A 19,405-nucleotide genomic window follows, 5' to 3' on the forward strand; every position below is an offset into this window, starting at 1 on the left:
GTGTGTGTGTGTGTGTGTGTGTGTGTGTGTGTGTGTGTGTGTGTGTGTGTGTGTGTGTGTGTGTGTGTGTGTGTGTTCACTCGATCAAGACCTGGCCCCTCCCAGGTCTCCATTGACTCGACGCAGCCTAATTTGTTTAATCGGTTGTGTGTTGGATAGGGAATTGTGTTTGGATCAAATGGATCTTTTGATTCGGGTGCTGCAGTCGTGGTACAGCTGGATTTTCTACTATTTTTAAGCCTGGCTCGGTTGCCGCGGCGCTTGCATAAGTTAAGCCACTTGTTGCCTCTCACGTGTCGCCTGAACACCTCACTGTCTCCTGGCGTTGTCTCTGCCTCGCTCTCTCCGCCCGCTCTCCGTGCCCTCGTCTCGTCCTCCTCTCCCTCTACTCAACGTCTCTGTCACTTCAGCTGCTTTACTCATCTCCCAAAAGCGATGCTCCTCTCGCATATTTTCCGCCCCCGTCGTCACTCTAAGACATCCGTCTCCACTCTCGGCCGCCCACGCTCTCCCCTCCTTCTACGCGTTCCTCTGCCCTCGTGTCGTGTCCGGACCTAGAACCGTATGATTCACCAAAATACAATAAGAGTGGCGTCAGCGCTTACTCGGAGCAGGAAATGTGTCTTTCACAGAACGGAGCTCAATTTGATGTGACAGTTATAAGCGCCTCACAAGACGGGGATTATAGAACATACACATTATTGAGGTCAGATGTCGTTGTTGTGTTTCCACATCTCCTCGTTTCCGTCTTCATTCACTTGGATTTATGTAGTATATCCTCCAGCGTACCTGTTTCCTAACTACCGCGCTCTTCATCTTCCTCCTCCCCTGTCCCCTGCCAGGTTGTTATTCTTTTCCTGTCCCTTTGAACGAACATAATCCCTCTCCTTTCGCCTTAGCACGTCTCCACATATCACCGTTTCATTATTTATCTCAAGGCTTCAAAGTTTGAGGTGCGAGTCGTAGTTGCTTATCTCTTCCCCGCTCTCATCATTATTCTCACCGTGTCTTCCCCTCTCCCCCTCTCTCTCTCTCTCTCTCCGTCCTCTGTCTGTCTCTCATCTATACCTCTTTTGTCCCCCGCTTCTCTCGCTCCGTCTCTGTTTCGTCCTCCCTCTCCATCTCTCTTTTAGCCCAGATTTATGTTTGTTTCCTCCTCACTCCTGCCCATTAGTCTTCCTTGCCTCTCCTCTGCAGCCTCCCCTCACTTCCTGCCTTTTTAAGACCATCTAACCATGGCCAAAAGCTGTCTCTGTGAAAATCACTCTTCCTCTCCTTTATTCAGTCTGATCACTTCCTCTTCCCTCATACCAATCGAACCTGAATCTGAGATGCCACACAGCAGTAATAGATTCTTCTTTAATGGAGGAAAGCTGAAGCAAAACCCGACACGGCCTCCATCCGTCCGTGCTCTTCTAACCATCTCTCTCTCTCTCCCCCCTTTTCCTCTTCCACTCGCATTCCCTGGCTACCCTCAGCCAAGCAGAAGCTGGAGGACCGTCTCGCAGCCGCAGCCAGGGAGAAGCTGGCTCAGGCATCTAAGGAGTCCAAGGAGAAACAGCTACAGGCGGAGAGGAAGAGGAAGGCAGCGCTCTTCCTCCAGACTCTCCGCAGCCCCTTCCCTGGAGAGCCCGAGGCCAAACGAGCCGAGTTAGACTCGTCCACACAGCTTCAGGTGCGTTGAGGATCGATGGAGAGGAAGTCAAGGTTGTCACAAGCCTCAAAAGTTTTTCGCCCCCTCGGCGAGGTCAGATTATTATAACTTTTTAAAAAATATTTGTAAGTATCCCCGGATAGGTTCCATATTGATCTCTATTAGAAGCTGCCTGCATTCATCCAAAGGAAAGATATAAGGTGAAGATATACATAGGCACAGCTTAAAGCCAAATTGCATTAATGAAGCTGTGTGTGTGTGTGTGTGTGTGTGTGTGTGTGTGTGTGTGTGTGTGTGTGTGTGTGTGTGTGTGTGTGTGTGTGTGTGTGTGTGTGTGTGTGTGTGTGTGTGTGTGTGTGTGTGTGTGTGTGTGTGTGTGTGTGTGTGTGTGTGTGTGTGTGTGTGTGTGTGTGTGTGTGTGTGTGTGTGTGTGTGTGTGACATACCTGTAGTAGCTTTGCATAACCCAGGAGGCCACTTTCACGTTTGCTTTTGACATATACGTGACTTTTGCAAGATTGTAAAGTCCCTTCTTCAGAGGGTGACATCATAGATCAGCAGAAGTCTTTGGTCACAGCAGAGGTTCAGTGGTTGGAAATCATATTTGTCCAGAATGACTCAGACTCTTGCAGCTTCAATCTCTCAAGATGGTAAGTTGATCTCACCGCCGCGTATCAATGTTTTATTAATATCTTCTTTGTGTTGATGGTGGTTTTCTGCTTATTTAACCATGCATTAACAGATATGGAGATAAATGTCTGGTTGCTAAGGGAACATCCTTGTGAGCCTGCAGCACACTTAATTGGCGCAGCTACTACACACAGTCTTTGAAGTGTGTGTGTGTGTGTGTGTGTGTGTGTGTGTGTGTGTGTGTGTGTGTGTGTGTGTGTGTGTGTGTGTGTGTGTGTGTGTGTGTGTGTGTGTGTGTGTGTGTGTGTGTGTGTGTGTGTGTGTGTGTGTGTGTGTCCGTCCGTCCGTCCGTCCGTCCGTCCGTCCGTCCGTCCGTCCGTGTCCGTCCCTTCACATTTATGGCGCAGTACAGTGAATTGGAAAGCACACTGGAAGGTTTTTGGCGTACCACAGGCGAGTAAGTGGCTGTAACTGAATGATGTGGTCTGGGCTGTGTGTGTGTGTGGACTGCAGTCTGTTTTATGTCTGCGGCGATCTGGGACTGGCTGCTTAATGAGACTGTCTGACCGAGCTCATATACTTTATCTGGTGACCCTTAATTTGTACAGAATAAGTAGAAGTAATGGAGAAACCGAAATACTTAAGGAAATATTAGCAAAAGTGGCTTCATGTTGGGAAACAAGAACTGACTATTAGCTATAATTGCCTGTTATTGATATATAATTAAAGCTTGAGGCAATGATTATCCTTTTTAATTCATTTGAAATCTGAACACGGTGAAGCTTTAAGTGTCTTATTTTATGGGTTTTTCTTGGGACGACTGGCAAAAAGTTCATATTTCACTTCTTGGGAAGACTTTGACGTTTGCTGGCCAACCTACCAGAGAATAATAAAGGATCATAGCTGAAAGAGCAGCTTTATTAAAGAGAAAACGATATTAGAAACCCAGAGCAAACTGCGTTGTTCTTCCTCTCTTCATCGCCTTCTTCTTCTGAACTCTCTCCTGGGTTTCGCTGCCCCCGTGATAATGTGGGTGATCTTGTGTAATCCATCTCCATAGTGAGGTTTCCCTGTGGGTGCTGCAGTAGAACGACACATTTATTTATTTAACTCAAAGAGGAATACTTTATAGTGTAAATGAATCCAATCTGGGTCATTTGATGTGCAGATTTCCTGTCGCTTTGATGGATGTCGCGTGCGGGCCAAGCGGCGGTGTGCTGAGCTGGACGGCCGCCTGTGAGGCCAGGTGGCGGCGGGCAGGCGCCTGCCAGTGTCACGCCACCTCTGTCACTCTGCCCCCAGATGTTCTGCGACTTCTGCAGGCGGTCGTCAGAGCACGGCGATCCTGGGCGGAGCTCAGCAGTATCCGGGCCATTGCCCTCTTGATGATGAATAAATGGGTTTTGAGGCCTGGCGCATTTAAAATTGGAGACTGTGAAGCCGTGTTGATGCACAATCAGGCTGGATAGAGCTGCAGTCTAACAGTCATTTACAACTATGAACAAATCTTATCTTACTCTAAATACAACTGTACACTGTATTCTAAAGCAAACAACCAAACCTAACCTTGTGTTTCTTACATCGACATGTTGAACCCTTATAACCCTTATAAATACAGATGCCACCCTCACACACTCGCGTAGAGCAGATCTATCCAGCCACACACACACACAGTCACAGGCAGAGTAAGCCGGTGTTCCGACAAAGAAAAACAAGCCACACTGAGCACAAAGGGGGAGAGAGTTGAAGTATGAATGACAGCAACCAAAAAAAACGTACACAAGAATACAGATTGGTTTTTTGTGGCGTTTTGTCACTCGTAAGTGTCGTAGGAGGACGATCCACTCTGGACCTCCACAGACTTGTCAAAGACGCCTTCCTGTCACATCAGTCCTTTCCCCGCACACTCAGACGATAAGATGGAATATTAAACTAAACACAAGGAGTGTCTCTCTGTACGAGACGCATTGGGATGTGATCAGCCTGCGAGTGTGGAGATGCATCTGCCTGGAAACGTTCCCTGTACAGTTGCGTAATGTGGATCTGTCCGTCTCAGAGCACATCAGCATTGATTTACGCTCATTGCCGTCTAATTACGCAGTTTAAATTATGTTTGATTGAACTCTAATTACGGCAATACATCACTTTATTTCAATGATTAGACTTGCACGTAAACATACTTTGTGAGAATGAGTAGATCTGAGCGATGTGCTTTATGCAAAGTTTCCCCTCTTCTAATTATAAAAATTCATCAGGTTCAGACAAGAGGAGCTCAGGTGCGACGTCCTGCGCTCCCTGTTGGGTAGGCTTTGTTCCTGTGATGGCAGGGATAGTTAGTTAATGAGCGCTGTGCTACCTGAGTGCACCCGGGGCCATAGAGGGAAGGCCGCAGTCGCTCAAAGTGCACACTGCCAGCCTTTGCAATGATTTGTTTGCAGAAACACCCCGAAGAACAAATTAAGGCCAAGAGCAGGGATGTCACCGTGGCTGTGATGTTATCAAACCTTGCGGTGAATGTGCTGGCTGCAGCATTCACGCCGATTGCCTTTAATGCTGCGTTTTCAGTAAACAGGACGTGACGCTGCGATGCCGGTGTCTGAGACGTCTGGAGGACAAGTGTAAATGCTGACGCCGTGAGACACCGTGTGCCTAAATGAGCCGAGCCGAGCTGTCTGCCTAAGCTGCCCGTGTTTCCCCACAGTGCTCGTCGTGTTCATGCGACAGCGCAGTATCAGCCGGTGTAAGCTGTCATGAGGAAACGGGACTTGCTGATTAAGCTGTGGAGCGTCGGTCCGTCTCCGGTTCTCTTGTTTAGTGTTGCGATTCTGTAACTTTGCTCTTAATTAGCACATTGTTATCTCACCGCGATGGGCTGAGGGAGGCACCGGGCCGGAACGATGCAACCGGGAAGCCACTGTGTGTCAGTGTGTGTTTCCCACAGTGAGCAGTCGGCTCTCAGTCTGGTAACAGTCCAGACTCTTAGGTGAGCGCCTCACAACATTTAACGGAGTAGATTTGTGTTTCATTTTGGTTTCAGACAGCTGCAGCTTTCTGTTCATACAAGAACGCCACTGTAGTAATGTATGGATGTTTATGTGTTCACTCACACGTGCCATCAGCCAGTTGGCAACACAGTTCGTTAATTTTGCTGCAGTTCTGGATCCAGTTGCGAAACTAGTGAAAGCTATTGCTCTTGTTCAATAAGGAGGGTTTGTGCAGCCTTATCAGAGACCAGCAGTCTGTCTCCTTCAAAATAAAGCTGTTCCCTGAAGTACTGCAATTGTTGCTGGAAATGTTCCATATTGAAACTGGTCAATGTGCAATTCACCTGTAAAGTAACAACTTGTGGAGTCCTGCAGCTCTTTTCTATCTGCTCCCCACTGCTAAAAGTCATCAAGACCGAGCCGCTTTATTTAATAATCGATTCAATACAAGTCTGTTTGTTGCCATATTGAGAGTTGGTCACATCTTCCCCTCTCATCAGGATCCAGTCTGAGCCGCAGCTCCTCTCCATTGTCTTCTGTGCTTCAGTCCCTCCTGTACTGTCGTCATTTTAGCTGCAGGCAGGGATTTTAAAATTGGACAGCGATTGAGAAACGTTTCCTCTAACGCGCGTCCAATTCATTCCCATATTGTTTTGGATTTGACTGAGCTCTGACCAGGACATCAACATGTTTGATTTGTATTTGATGGGGGTTATGTTCGATCTAGGAAAGCTTTAGAGTAGCTGTAACTATTCAAGATGGTTCTATTGTTGACTAATGCTGAAACCGTAAACACCAGACCCTCCTCATCATATCTGACATCTCTTTTCCATATCTACACTTTGTTCCCTCTCCCAACACATTTTCGCCGTGTGAAAATAAAGTGACAATAAAATCCTCCTCTTCCTCTTCCCCTTCCTCCTCTCTTTCCCTCGCCTCCCGAATCTGAGTGGCCACGCTTGCCGTATCTCAGCAGAGCAGGTGTGAAAGGGCAGAGGCTTTCTCGGTCTGGTGTTGGGATAAGGACTGCTGCACGTCAGTTCTACCTTCAACCACAGCTGCACCTCCTATCATTGCGTTATCTCCCCCTCAGCCCACATAGTCTGAAAACGGAAAGGTGTAATATATGCGCCTCTCTCTCTCTCTCTTCCGCTCTCTCTCTCTTCCACTCCTCTGCCTGCTGTTTGACCACATATTGATTGGCTCCCGTTGTGGGAACATTCTCTTATTTCTTACCTGCCTGCTCAACTTCTCAGCCGCCTTTCTATCTCCCTCTCTCTCTCTCTCCCTCTCTCTCCCTCTCCATCTCCGTCTGCCTTTTTTATGAGCCAAAAAAAAAACAGAAGAAGGTGAGCGCAGCATATCAAGCTCGGCGTTTGATGGATGCATTAACCCCCAAACCCCTTAAAGTGCCACGGCTGCGTGCATGGGCAACATGGATAGATGCGATCTCAGAACCCGACCCTGGAAGATGGAGCATTGGCTTTAATCCTCTGATGGATTGAGGCGTTCTTCGCTCTGCAAATACAGCAGGGAGCCAATCTGGTATGAAGGGAAGGAGCCACAGTGGGGTGATGAGAGGCACTTTTGAGCTTGTTGTTGTTGTTGTAGTTCTAACGCCGCATGTGGACGCCGGCCTGCATCCGAAAGCATCTTTTGATCAATCCAAGCTGAGTCTGGGTGTTACTTGTTGCTTTCTGAGATGGGAGCGTGCGAGTGTGAGTGTGAGGCTTTTGTCTGAGCCGTCACGTCCCCATCACGCTTCCTGTGTCCACCACCCCCGCCATCCTTTATTCAAATCACTTCAAAGCGATGAATGGCACTGTCGTTAGCTTTTCAAGGGCTTTTCCTTTTTACACAATGGGACGCAGGGAATTCAATACAGGGCATTTTCGGTTTTGATTGCGGCGACCAGTCCTCAGTAGCTTGTAGCCTTCACTCTCATTCACGTTTGCTTTCAAAACCTTAATCATTGGTGTCTTTTTGTATTTATCTACTTGCAGAGCCTGAGTTAATTCATAGTAACAATGGGTTAAGTTCACTCTGCTTGTTAATGATGTCTGATGATCTATTGTGTGTCGAAGGTGTTAATTATTACGAGCTATAATAATAATTTGTACATATTATTTCTGATTTAAGAACAAGACCTTGTTGTTTTTGTCACCGAGCTTCATTTATCTTTCTTTCTTATATCCTCAACACCAAACATATGAGCAGATGAGCACGAACAGACGCTGATGAGCATGGACACGTTGCTTATTGTGCGAGTCCCATCTGTGAGCGTCTGGTGTCTGTGCTTAACCAGCCAGCATGCTGCTTCACCTGCGTCCCCTCAAGAGGACAGGCCTTTATATTGATTGTCCACAGATGTGCAGAGACAAATGGGGATTCGCGTCACAGAGTGGCACTGAAATCCCTTCAATCCTGGCTTTGTTTAATCAATAAAAGTGCAGCTTTCTATTTATCTTAAACCTTTTAGTGAATTTTTGTCTTCTGTTTCTTTAATTCTGCGTCTAGATGCAAGAGGCTCTGTCTGTTCTGTCTGACCAGCCGCCTCTGCAAGTGTCAGCTGCGTCACCTCAGGACCACAGAGCCCCCGCGGCGAGCCACGGGACCCACCGGAGCAGGGAGGCCCCGTCCGGCTCGTCCCATTCGTCCTCCCACGCCACCTCCAGAGGATCCGACAGGACGGACAGGAGTAAAGGCCGGGACAAAGACAAAAAGAAGAAGAAACACAAGAGGAGGTCGAGGTCACGGTCACGGTCAAAGTCAAAGTCAAAGAGCAGACACTCCCTCCCCAGTGCCTACAGGAGAGGCCGCAAGTCCCGGTAAGACCTCTCTGCATCACTGTATGATGATGGTGCAGCTATGGACTAAAGCAGCGAGTGTGTTCTTACCCTCGTGCTCGTCTCTGACTGCACCATTAAAACAAACCCTGAAGTCTGTGCCGCTACGTTCTACTCTTTGTTGCTGTGCCACATTCACACTTCTGCTCTGAGCCGTTGTTAACATAAACTTGGCCACTGAAGGATTGTGGGCTTTGGTATGCAGCCAGCACACCTTCACTCCACATTCTGTGTGATATCACTATTTTTATCCTCCTGTCCCTCCTGTTGTCTCCATTTCCTTTGCTTTTTTCTCGCTGCCTTCCTCTGAAAATGCAGCGATTCATTTATGTTCTATTTCAATTCTGCCTGTCATTGTAGATCTTGTCTTTCCGGTGTCTTTTGTTCCCTCTTCTGACACTTTCCTTTGTCTCCATGTGAGTTCCGGCCCTTTTGTCTGCTTACACCTGCTCCTCTAATCATTCACACTGTGACTTCATAACAAAAAACAACCCCCAAAAAAGTTATAAAGCAAATTACGCTGTGGCTTGTTTGTTGAAGTTTGAGTCGGCGGCGCTCTGCAGGTTTTGTGGGATCTGAACATTGATTTCTAAATTTCAGTCCTGTTATGCTAATTTTACCGTTACACTTCTCATTCCCTTCACTGCTACTTTCAATTTAATTTTAAAAGAATCTACACTATCCAATCTGTGTGTCATTCCTGTCGGTGTTGTGCTTCTCGTGTCCCTCCTTATGCAGACGATCTCCTCCTGTGTAGTTACCCAACCCAAGGCATCTAGATATGAGTTTATACATAAAGATTCCACTCTGTTCCCGTTAGCTTCTGGGGGCACAGTTCCCCTGACGATATTTTCTTACCTGGAGGTTATTTGATTGAGTTTTTGTCACTCAGTTAGCACTGGGATCGTTCTGTTGTGTTATCGCCCTGAGCTAAACGACGTGGATCGGCTGAATAGGCCTCATAATGGTGTCACTTTCTAAATCTCTGCCGAGCCAGAGGGCGCAGAAAAAAGGATCGAGACGGAAACGTCGGGAGGAAAAAAGGGAAGTAGAAGAGGGAGAAATGGGAAGAAATGTAGACGCTCCGAAAGTGATAGAATTACTGAGGACGCCGCGTACAAAAGGGGCGATGATAAGAATGAGGGAGGAAGAGTGTAAATAGAGGAGAGACGAAGCTGCCCTGTTTGTGCCTTTCATTTGTAAGGCTTAAGTGAACAATATCGAGCAGGCAGCTTTGCTTTGCCTCCGCAGAGCAGACTGATTCGATTTTACTCCACTGGTCTCTCCTCTTTGGCAACAGAGAGGACAACGCAAAGTGTTTTGGGGTTTTTTATTGTTGTCTCCCCGAGCTAACGAGATGATCAACCAAGATATACCACAGAGGAATTGATGTTTCTGTGGGTCCATATGGAAACATCAGAGATTGTTACACTTTCCATTATATTCAGTAGGAAAATGATGACCTAACTGTGGTCCTTGTCTCTTTCTCTCTCTCTGTCTCGCCAGGTCCCGCTCGCACTCCCCGGGTAGACGGGACAGGAGGGCTCCCTCATCGGAAAGACGACGCGACGAAAGAGATCGGGACCGCCACCATCATCATCATCACGGCAGCAGCTCGAGTCGTCGCTCCAGATCCAGGTAGATCTCAACAAGGGGAGTCGGGGGGTTTAGACTCTTAGGTGTTCAGTCTTTGTTAGGTAACTGAGTTTTATAGTTACGGTGGTGGAAAACCAATCGGAGACCTTTGAGCGGCGGTTCTCAATCTTGGTCCTCAACTACCGTGGCACAGCGTATTCCCCGTCTCTCGCTGTTCCTCACGCCTCATTAGCAAAAATCAGGCGTGTTGGCTGGATCCCGCTGGAGTCGGTTGGACACACTTTCATTACATCGTCAGCGTGCAGCTGCTTTACATTCAGCAACGCAAATCTGCGTCCGTCTGTGAAGGCCAGTTTGAACCTACGGTGTGTTTTTGAATTCCGGACAGGCCTTGGAAAAGAGAGTGACGGCGTCACCTCTCTAAACAACCGCAGTGAACATAGCAAAGGCAACACACTGCGTCCGACAGCCGCTACCCCCATGAATTTAAAGCAGGGCCGAGCTCGCCTACCTGTAGAAACTGTGATAGCCCCTTGACAATTGGCGGACGATGTGGTGCTACTGTCTGAATTTGAAGTAGACCAAGCACTTTCACACGCATACACACACATACGCCGCACCCACAGCTGTAACCCACACACCCATACTATAGAGACATATCACAGCACATACATTTACATGCAGCGTGTCCCACATTCCGAACGGAGACCTCATTATGTGCCGCTTTCTTGTCTCGTAGAACGCCTCGTGAAAAGAGGAAGAGCTCAGGGCACGCGCAGGCTGCCGCTCACTCCCCATACTCCTCGCCCGTCAGAGGTAGCCCCGCCTCCAGCCTGACCCGCTCCAGGTAACGCTCCGCAAACCCGTCAGTCAAGCAGCTCACGTAAAGATCGCGTCTGTTCGGCAGAAGAAACGGGCCGATTGTTAGTCGGGCGGGGAGCTAAAGCTGACGGATGAGAGAATGAGCACCATTAACTCGTTTACTTAAACATCAGTCTTACTTATGCCGTTGGATTGTGGCCTCCCAGGTTCGTCTCCCGTCAATCCAACGGAATTTGCCAGTTTACGCCGGTTTAGGCAGCTTGTTTAAAGTCCAATCAGGTAACAAGGAACCACCACCTTGGGTGTTTATTATAATCATCTGGGCCAGGGCACAGTGGGTAGACGTTAGGGATGGTGCACGTTGACACGGTGACGACCTTGGCAATGGACATTTGCTGTGCTAATTTGTTGGGATTTCTGATTTGCTTTAAAATATCAGAAACGTCAACTAAATCAACTTATTGTAAAATGCCACGGAGCAGAAAATTAGCTCCTTATAGGAACCCGATTCAAATCCATCCTCCCCTTTTTCCTCTACGTGGGGGCCGAAGTAAGCAGAGCCTGCTGAGACGCCGCGTCCCTGTGAATACAAGCCAACACACACTTTCTATACTAACCTACAAAGAAGACACAAATAAGAAAAGGGCACATGGTTTAATAAACTACACAGAGGGTGCTACTAGAGGTGAAGGAGCATGGGACGTATACGTGTTAGCAAACTGTCAATGACATAAATTCCAGCGGCTTTAAAAGGATCATGTATTGGAAGGAGCTCGTTATGGCAGGGCCAGCGGTGGCAGAAGAACACCATCTTCTCATTGCACATGTACTGAATATACATAATGCAGACGTAAGCCCCGCCGGGAAGAGTTGAGCCGCTCACCCCTACCGAAGCCACACACACGAGCGATCTAACACGTCTGGATGCGTTTAAGGAGCTCACGGATCCACTCAGTCAGAGGAAGCAGAAGATGGTGTCAATACTCTTTATCTGGAATCGGGTGTGTGTTGAAAGTTTTGCGATGAACTCTCTTCCATTTATCTTCCTTCTCTCTATAGGGACGCTTCTCAAGAGAAAGACAGGGCAGTGTCCTCATCTATAGTCTCGTCCGTTCAGTCCAAAATCACTCAGGTATCACTCTTTGTTTCTATCCTTCACAAGCATTTGAATGACATGTTACACTCTCCTTCAGCCTTCCAGCCTGATTATCCTCCTCCGGTTTGTTTGAAGTATTCATTTGTGTTGTAGTGTTTGTTCCTCTTTGGTCAACATTTCCGCCGCCCTCATCAATGCACGAGCGTATGAATATGGATACTGGTGTGTGTGTGTGTGTGTGTGTGTGTGTGTGTGTGTGTGTGTGTGTGTGTGTGTGTGTGTGTGTGTGTGTGTGTGTGTGTGTGTGTGTGTGTGTGTGTGTGTGTGTGTGTGTGTGTGTGTGTGTGTGTGTGTGTGTGTGTGTGTGTGTGTGTGTGTGTGTGTGTGTGTGTGTGTGTGTGTGTGTGTGTGCGTGCGTGGGGGGTTTGCGTCTCGTATTCGGTGCTTTTAGATGGACGAGTCGCCGTAAGCAACGCGGTGACTCATTTTGCTGTGATGATACACGCCGCAATACAATGCAACACAGCAGGAGAGGCGGGGCAGGCTGGTGGATGGGTTCAGTCAGGTGTGATGGGGTCAAGTCCACAAAGTGCTTTAAAGAGAGCAGAGAGGGATTTTTATAGTTCACACGCCGGGGGAATGGAGAGCTGCTGAAGATCACGGAGCAGCTTTTCAAAGGGTGTGTTGAAATATTAAACCGCAGCAGCCCGGAGGACGTTTGTTTAAAAACACATGTCCGCTTCTCCACCGCGTTCTCGGCGCTCCGATGCGCTCCATCATGCCCACTCACAACACCAATCACCCCCGGAGATTCATTCATTCATCCAGTATTCATTAACCAGTCCAGAGTGGCTGCTTCAGATACTTTAACGGGTGCAGGTTAGCGTAACGGCCGTGAGGGTCCGTGGGCGGCGGAGCGCGGGAGGGGAATTGCGAGCACTCGTGGCGAACACACCTCCACCTAAGATATGAATAACACACACACACACACACACATGTATGGCATCTTTGATATCTCGCAAGTGGCTTTAATCAAATGTTGACTGACTGAAATCCACACAGAGAGACACTGACTTAAAAAGGTTGATTCCTCTTTTATTGAGGATCATCTGGAAGTGAACGTAGTCTCATCCAAACGTGAAGACTGACTGCGCCTGTGTGAGTTCTGCTCTTCGCCTGAACCCACCGCAGTTTCCTCCTCCAGTGTCTAACCTACAGTACATCTAGTGATGATGCGTTAACACACAGGAGCTCAGTGGGGAAACGTCTCCGTCCCAGATAAGCAGTTCTGATGCGTTCTATTTGGAGCTCCACACCTCCACTTCTCCTCCTCTTCTCCTCTTCACTCCCAAGCTCAGGCTGCGAGCAGTAATTAGCTTTGGTATGTTTTTGGCATTTAACTGCTTTGATCAATTCAACTTCTGGATTAGCACCAATTCAAGTTCAATCTGGCCTAGAAGGGAGATTACGGGTGATGAGAGGCAGGAGAAGCAGGTGTGGAGCTGTGAGGCTGTCTTACATCCGTCTGAGGGTGTGGGAGGTCGCTCCCCGCCCCCAAGAATCCATTAATCATTGATCGCCACACAAAACCCAGCTGCAGACTGTCGGAGTAGGATTCAATCGTTTGTCTGCCTCACCGTGTTTCCGTCTCGGGCGGTAGTGATCTCTTCATATGTCACACTCCGCCGCTCGCTCTGTCGTTAGAACAATACCAATTCAATCTGCCAGGCCGCGTGTGTGTGCGTGTGTGTGCGTGTGTGTGCGTGTGTGTGCGTGTGTGTGCGTGTGTGTGCGTGTGTGTGTGTGTTCAGCATCGGCTTGGGCTGCGTCCCACTCAGCCGGCTGTGACAATTGAGTAGTGTTTGATTACGGCGAATGTGACGACGCGCTCCTTCAATCAGATTCCTCAGCGCTTCAGTTGACTCAGTCAGCATGTCGCCCGGGATATTAATGACATTTCTTTAACTCGACAACTTTTCTATTAAAAGAGTGAAAGGAGGAAGCTTGAAGTGACACTGCAGGGATTTTTACAAACATTCTTGATCTTCAGGTGAAAAGTAGGTCAGAGCTTTTTCTCCGTAGCGTGCTGGAGATGTTTGGCGTTCAACTTCACCTGATCTGTTGACCTTTGAGTGGAGCCTGAAGGAGCCCTGTGCTAAACACGCTGACAACCCTCTAGAAGCTGCTCTGCTGCTCTGCTGCTCTGCATAATGACCAAGCAGCTGCCCCCCTCTTGCCTCTGGAAGTGTTCCTCCATGACACTCGACCCTGAAGTGGCCGTGAAGTAGCCGAGCGAGTGTTCAGGGTTCCAATCGCAGCATATCACCCAAGATGCAGTGGAGACATTTAGAACGACACTCCTGCCCTTGAAAAGAGTCGGTTTATGTAAAAGTGTCCTTCTGTTCTCCGGCTGTGCAGAGACGCTCCCCGTGTCTTCAGAGACTTCTTGTCACAGCTCTTTCCTTTCTGTCTGGTCTTCGTTCCCTCCCCCGTCTTCTTTTCACTCAGTGCTGCATGTGTCCATCAGACAGCAGCGCCGTATTGTTCCACTTTCCATTCTGGGCTCAGCTCTGACGTGGGCTCTCTCCTACTCTACAACAATAACAACCCTGTGGAACCTGTGGAGCACGACAAGCTGAAAGAGCTTCAGCTTCAGAGTTAACTTGAAACAAAATGGACGGAGGCGTGCTGCAGGGGACAGATGGTTAAGAGGTCGGCTGTGTTTCATTAGCTTACGCTGCGTTTCTGATTAGAGCTTCAGAACTGGACAATAAAAGAGAGGCTCTAGAGTGCGACACACACACACACACACACACACACACACACACACGTCGACCCCACGCACCAATAAATCCTGACCCGCCGGTACTCTTCCATCCACTCCAACTTAGAAATTACAGCGTGTGTTTTATGGCCGCTATCAGCCTCTTTCAGAGACGCACTATAATCAGACGCACGCACGCATGCACGCACCAGCTCTGCAAGGACAATGAGTAATGTGATTGGCTGGAATTTATTGGACGCTGTAAAACGGAGCGTGCAGGACACAAACTGTTGGGAAAGCTTTTGCACGGCGCTCCTACCTTCACCCACCCGGAAAGATGTCAGCGGGCCGTTTGTTGGAGCGGGAACACCGTGCCGACGTCCCTGCATGTTTCCACGGTCACACAAGAAAGAGAGGGAGGAGAGGTTTCCTATTTAAGGAAGAATACGAACGTCAGCGTCACCGTTTCCCTTTTTGTTTTATTATTACTTTGTCAGAAACGCAACAAACCAGCGGAAGAAGTCGGCTTTCATTCTGGCCCGCGATGATGAAATAGAAAAGCTCAGATGTTCTCTCTCTTCACCCTCAACATGAGACGGCACGGTAGTGACGCTGACGTGTTTCGCCGCGCACGTCTCAACCCTCTTCACAGCGTTCTTTCCTATTCTCTTTTACGTCATTCTGACTGTGTTGGAAACGCGTGGACGCGTGTCTCAGATACTTTAACGGGTGCAGGTTAGCGTAACGGCCGTGAGACGCAGGATCAACGGTATTTCGACATCTCTCCCCGCTTCGAAATAACTACTTCTTCTTCTTCCCGCCTAGAACCTCGTACACTTTTCTAGTTAATCTCTCTGAACCAGTCAGAGACGTCATCAGTACTTGTCACTACACGGAGTGAAATCATGAAATATTTACTTTGTATCGATTCTCCCGCTTGCATCCCAAAGTCAAAGTCTGCAACTGGAGTGCAACACCGAACCGCCTGAGCCTCCACAGCCCCCCGATCTCTGCCTCCACAACACAGAACACAAAAAGTGAATTTACAGCTCCTGCTCATGAATATGGAGTCATATTTGAAAGCTTGTTAGCGGAGGAGGAGGAGGAGGAGGAGGAGGAGGAGGAGTGGAGGCATTTTGGAGAGTTAATGTGCAGCCAGTGTCAGATCGGCCCGGCTCACAGGATAACGACCCGAATCAATCGAAGCCACAGGTTATATGTAATTAAGTAAGGGATAATGGCAGGTACAGGACGCTCCAGCGCTCCATGAAGCAGTTTATAAGACCAACAAGCAACTGTATGTTATTGTGGAAGGAATGACTTTGAAAATCCCCGCAGTCTGATTGGTCCTTATTCACCCTGTGGACCAAAGACATCTGAACACAAAATGTTCCGTCCTGCCGGTCAGCATTGTTGTGTAAATGAAACCTCTCTCATAATGTCGGTGCCAGTTTATTCCAAAGTCAACCCTCAACCCTGCTTGCAGGCTGCCCGGGTCATCCGGAGGCACGGGCAGCCTGGAGAAGCGTCTGTGAACACGGGGGCCAAAACAAACACAAGTACAGTCCACCCGAGAGAGAGTTGATTAGATTAGTCCCACGCTTTGAGAAGCGTCGGCCTCACTCACGCAGAGTGGGCGAGCGGCGCAGAGAATGAGCGAGTGGGCAGACCGGCGCCGCTCAAACCGCTTCAGCTGACTTTGTTTCATATCAACGTCTGAGCGGCAAAAGCTGCGACGGACAAAGAGACGAATGGAAGAGTGCAGAACTTCGGTACGAGTAATTACCTTCACACTCGACCTGGTGGTGGTCAGACAAAGTGTGAGTGTAGAAGGAGAAGCGACTGACCACAGAGAATCTGCAGCTGAAGTGTGTGTGACTCACTTAATCACAAAGGCGTTCGTCTCCCATCTCTCACTCTCGCTTCTATCTCGCAAAAATATCCCGGAAAGTCTGCTTTATTTGAAACGTCCTCGCCAACGCCGCAGACACCTGAGCGCCGCTCGACTGAAAGCGTCCGCGGGAACAAGCTGTTCACCTCTGTTGCAACACGCACAGACTCGCAGCCATTAACTACTCATAGCCCATCTGTGATGTTTTACAAACACATCTTGAATAATTCAGCACAGCCTCATCTGCCTGCCTAATGGCCTCCTCTTCCCTCAGGGCGGCGGCTTCATACACACCCGCTCCTTCTCCCTACTGCTCGTCTTTTGTGTCTTTTTGTCTCACTTAAGACAATGACACACTCCCGAGTCAAAAATGAGAAGGATTGTACTTTTCAGGGGTGAACACGAGCCTCTTGTCAGTCTGAAGGCTCCATCATTAGCCGGCGTTGTATTCTGGGGTTTGGAGCGTGAACAGATGCAGACCGGTGCCTGGAAGTCGTGACCGGAATGAGAGACGGGGCGCCAAGTTGACGCAACAGTCGGTCCATAATGCCGAGCTCAAGAGAGCGGGAAGTTCGGGAGGATTTTGCCCCGCTTCACCTCGGGAGATCTGCTCCTACTTTGGCGTCTTCTCTCTGGCGGCCATCTTTTTACACTGACGAACCTGTTTAATACGCCGCGCGTGTGTGAGCTTAAAAATGTTACGTTCTGTGTTTTTTTTTTCACGCGAGGCTAATTTGTGAGGGAAGCTGAAAATAGTCAATGAGAGACGAACGAACAAAGGAGAGATTAGAGGAAGAGACTCCTGCCAAGAGACGCTAAGCTGCTCGCTGCGTTTTTAGGAAACGTAAGCGAGGAGACCAGCTGCTAGACTCCAGCGAGAATATTGAAGAGCTGAGACAATCACAGGCTGAGAGGAGGCGGGGCCAACTTAGAGATAGAGTGAGGGACGCGTCGTGTCGTCTCTGCTGGCAAAAGAGTCCACGTTACGTCTTTAAGTGAGAGGACGGACTTTTGAATCTGCATCAGGCCGATTGCGACACCAAACCATTGTGTGTGTGCGTGTGTGTGTGTATTTACGTGAGATGCAACTTGAAAGGATATGAAGTGCAGCTCCCCGGCTGCTCTCAGACTGCCCAGGTCCTCAGCGGCCCCCGTTTGAAGTCTTGAGTGTTTGAAGTGTAGGTCGGAGTTTTGTTTTGATGGGACGTTTTTACAAGCTCACCCACTCACGGCTCTCTGGAGTCCCTTTAAAAGAGAGAACGAGGAGAGGATTAAAATGCTGAATTAAAGAAGAGCAAAACTGCTCAGAGTACTAATCAGGTCCAGTTATTACCATTTATTGATTTAACTGTGTCCAGATCGTGTCAGGGCAGATTCCTATAGCTGTAATTGTAACAGACTGTAACAGATTCTGAGGAGAGTGTGTGTGTGTGTTTGTGTGTTTGTGCGTGCGTGCATGTGTTGCGTAGGTTCAAACAGCATGGTGATTGATCGGATGTGACGGCTCCACCCTCTCGGTGCTTACAGCTGTTAATTTGTCTCGTCTGTCAGCCGAGCCCCCGGGCCTGTATTTGCTCGTACGTGCATGAATCAGTGTTAGAAAGTAAATTTACACTTCCTGCTCACCGACGCAGGCGTGAGCCCCCGGGGTCAGGGGGGAATTTACACTCCCTACCTGAGAAGAGACGGACGGGAGTGTAAGAAACAGAAACGGACCCAGGATTTTAGTCTGATCAGGGAGTGAACGCTGTGTCGTCAAACCTTCTTTGAGCTCATCTGTCTCCTCTCTGTCCTCTCTTCCCGTCTCTCTCTCCAGGATCTGATGGCCAGAGTGCGAGCCATGCTTGCCACCTCCAAGACCTTGCAGCCTCCCACCACGTCATGAAGAGGGCGCGGCGTTTGTTTCCCCCGCCCCCAGAGCCACGGCACCTTCAGGCAGTCGCCAAACCAGCAGCCTCCTGCAGTATCCAAGAGAAGAGATTCATTTCAGAGATTCCAGATTTCTTGGGTTTTTTCTGCTTTGTTTGAGCTCCGGTCGTGTGGGGATAGGATTTGTTTTCTGCATGGGTGACTTCAAGACGCTCGCCTGAGCATCTGACCAGAGTAAAAGGGTTTGTCAGAGTAGAGATCATGATGACGTGGAGTAAACAGCAGGGGGTCGTGTTTTTGTTGAGGGGAGTATCTTGGATATCTGGTTAATGAACCCTGATCCCCTGCTGTGAAGCTGCTAGAGGGTTTTGTTTCTATCCTTCTATGAAGGTGTGTGTCGTGTGTGTCGCTCCTTTAGTTTCTCCCTCCTGCTCCCGTTCTCAGTTCCTTCCCCTCGCCCGCTTTCTGTCTCTGCAGTCTTTTGTTTTCTACTCTCTCAGCTCTGGTGTGTGGCCTTGTATTTCACTTTTCTGTTTATATCAAATTTAATGGAAAAATGACTTTGTAATGCCGACTGTCAATAAAGTTCTGAATACACTTCAGCCTCTGCTTCCTGTCTCAAACGTGTGTGTGTGTGTGTGTGTGTGTGTGTGTGTGTGTGTGTGTGTGTGTGTGTGTGTGTGTGTGTGTGTGTGTGTGTGTGTGTGTGTGTGTGTGTGTGTGTGTGTGTGTGTGTGTGTGTGTGTGTGTGTGTGTGTGTGTGTGTGTGTGTGTGTGTGTGTGTGACACTTTTAATTGTGAGTTCTCACTTTGCTTCTTTTTCTATCTCTTTGTATCGCACAGGAAAGGTCACAACAAGGTCAAACTGTTGGGGAGGCCAAGCGGTCCTGCATTTGCCATAACAGACGCTGCTTAAGAGCCAGCTTAGAGTTCTCTATCGATTCCTGGCTCGACTATTAGATTTACAGAGGAGCCGCTTAAGGAATGGGATCTTCCTCTAAGAACGTCGGGGCCAATCAGAGTGGAGCCTGAAGTCGCTCATACGGGCGTTAGTGCCATGGCAGCGATGCGTCTGTGGCGTAGGAGGCCTGGGTCGTGAGTTCAGCCGCTCAGTATGAGTGTGTATCCCTTTATGAAGGATGGATGGAGTTTCTGTGACACTGTTTACATTCAGGTTGAAAGTCAGATTATACTGCAATTAAGGAGATCATTTATACAAGTTTGGGTCTAAAAGTGTGAAGCACAGATAATTCT

The 19,405-nt window shown here is 48.6% G+C and overlaps 1 protein-coding gene across 4 annotated transcripts in view; it reads left to right on the top strand.

Annotated features, from left to right (window-relative positions):
- sfswap (splicing factor SWAP) overlaps nucleotides 1–18,748 on the top strand; it is a 35,742-nt gene extending 16,994 nt beyond the window's left edge. For 2 of the 4 annotated variants that reach the window (XM_076143341.1, XM_076143343.1), the window contains exons 14-19: nucleotides 1,479–1,675; nucleotides 7,785–8,095; nucleotides 9,620–9,751; nucleotides 10,449–10,556; nucleotides 11,591–11,663; nucleotides 18,099–18,748. In XM_076143341.1, coding sequence (XP_075999456.1) covers nucleotides 1,479–1,675; nucleotides 7,785–8,095; nucleotides 9,620–9,751; nucleotides 10,449–10,556; nucleotides 11,591–11,663; nucleotides 18,099–18,167 — 890 coding nt within the window. In that variant the 3' untranslated portion in view covers nucleotides 18,168–18,748. The remainder of the gene's footprint in view (nucleotides 1–1,478; nucleotides 1,676–7,784; nucleotides 8,096–9,619; nucleotides 9,752–10,448; nucleotides 10,557–11,590; nucleotides 11,664–18,098) is intronic. The other 2 variants (XM_076143342.1, XM_076143344.1) reach the window with 2 other exon arrangements.
- Nucleotides 18,749–19,405: the final 657 nt, after the last annotated feature.

The sequence above is a fragment of the Genypterus blacodes genome, unplaced genomic scaffold (assembly GCF_046128005.1).
Source record: "Genypterus blacodes isolate CSIRO-AG114 ecotype Tasmania unplaced genomic scaffold, CSIRO-AGI_Gbla_v1 ptg000023l_1, whole genome shotgun sequence".
Classification (NCBI taxonomy): Eukaryota; Metazoa; Chordata; class Actinopteri; order Ophidiiformes; family Ophidiidae; genus Genypterus; species Genypterus blacodes.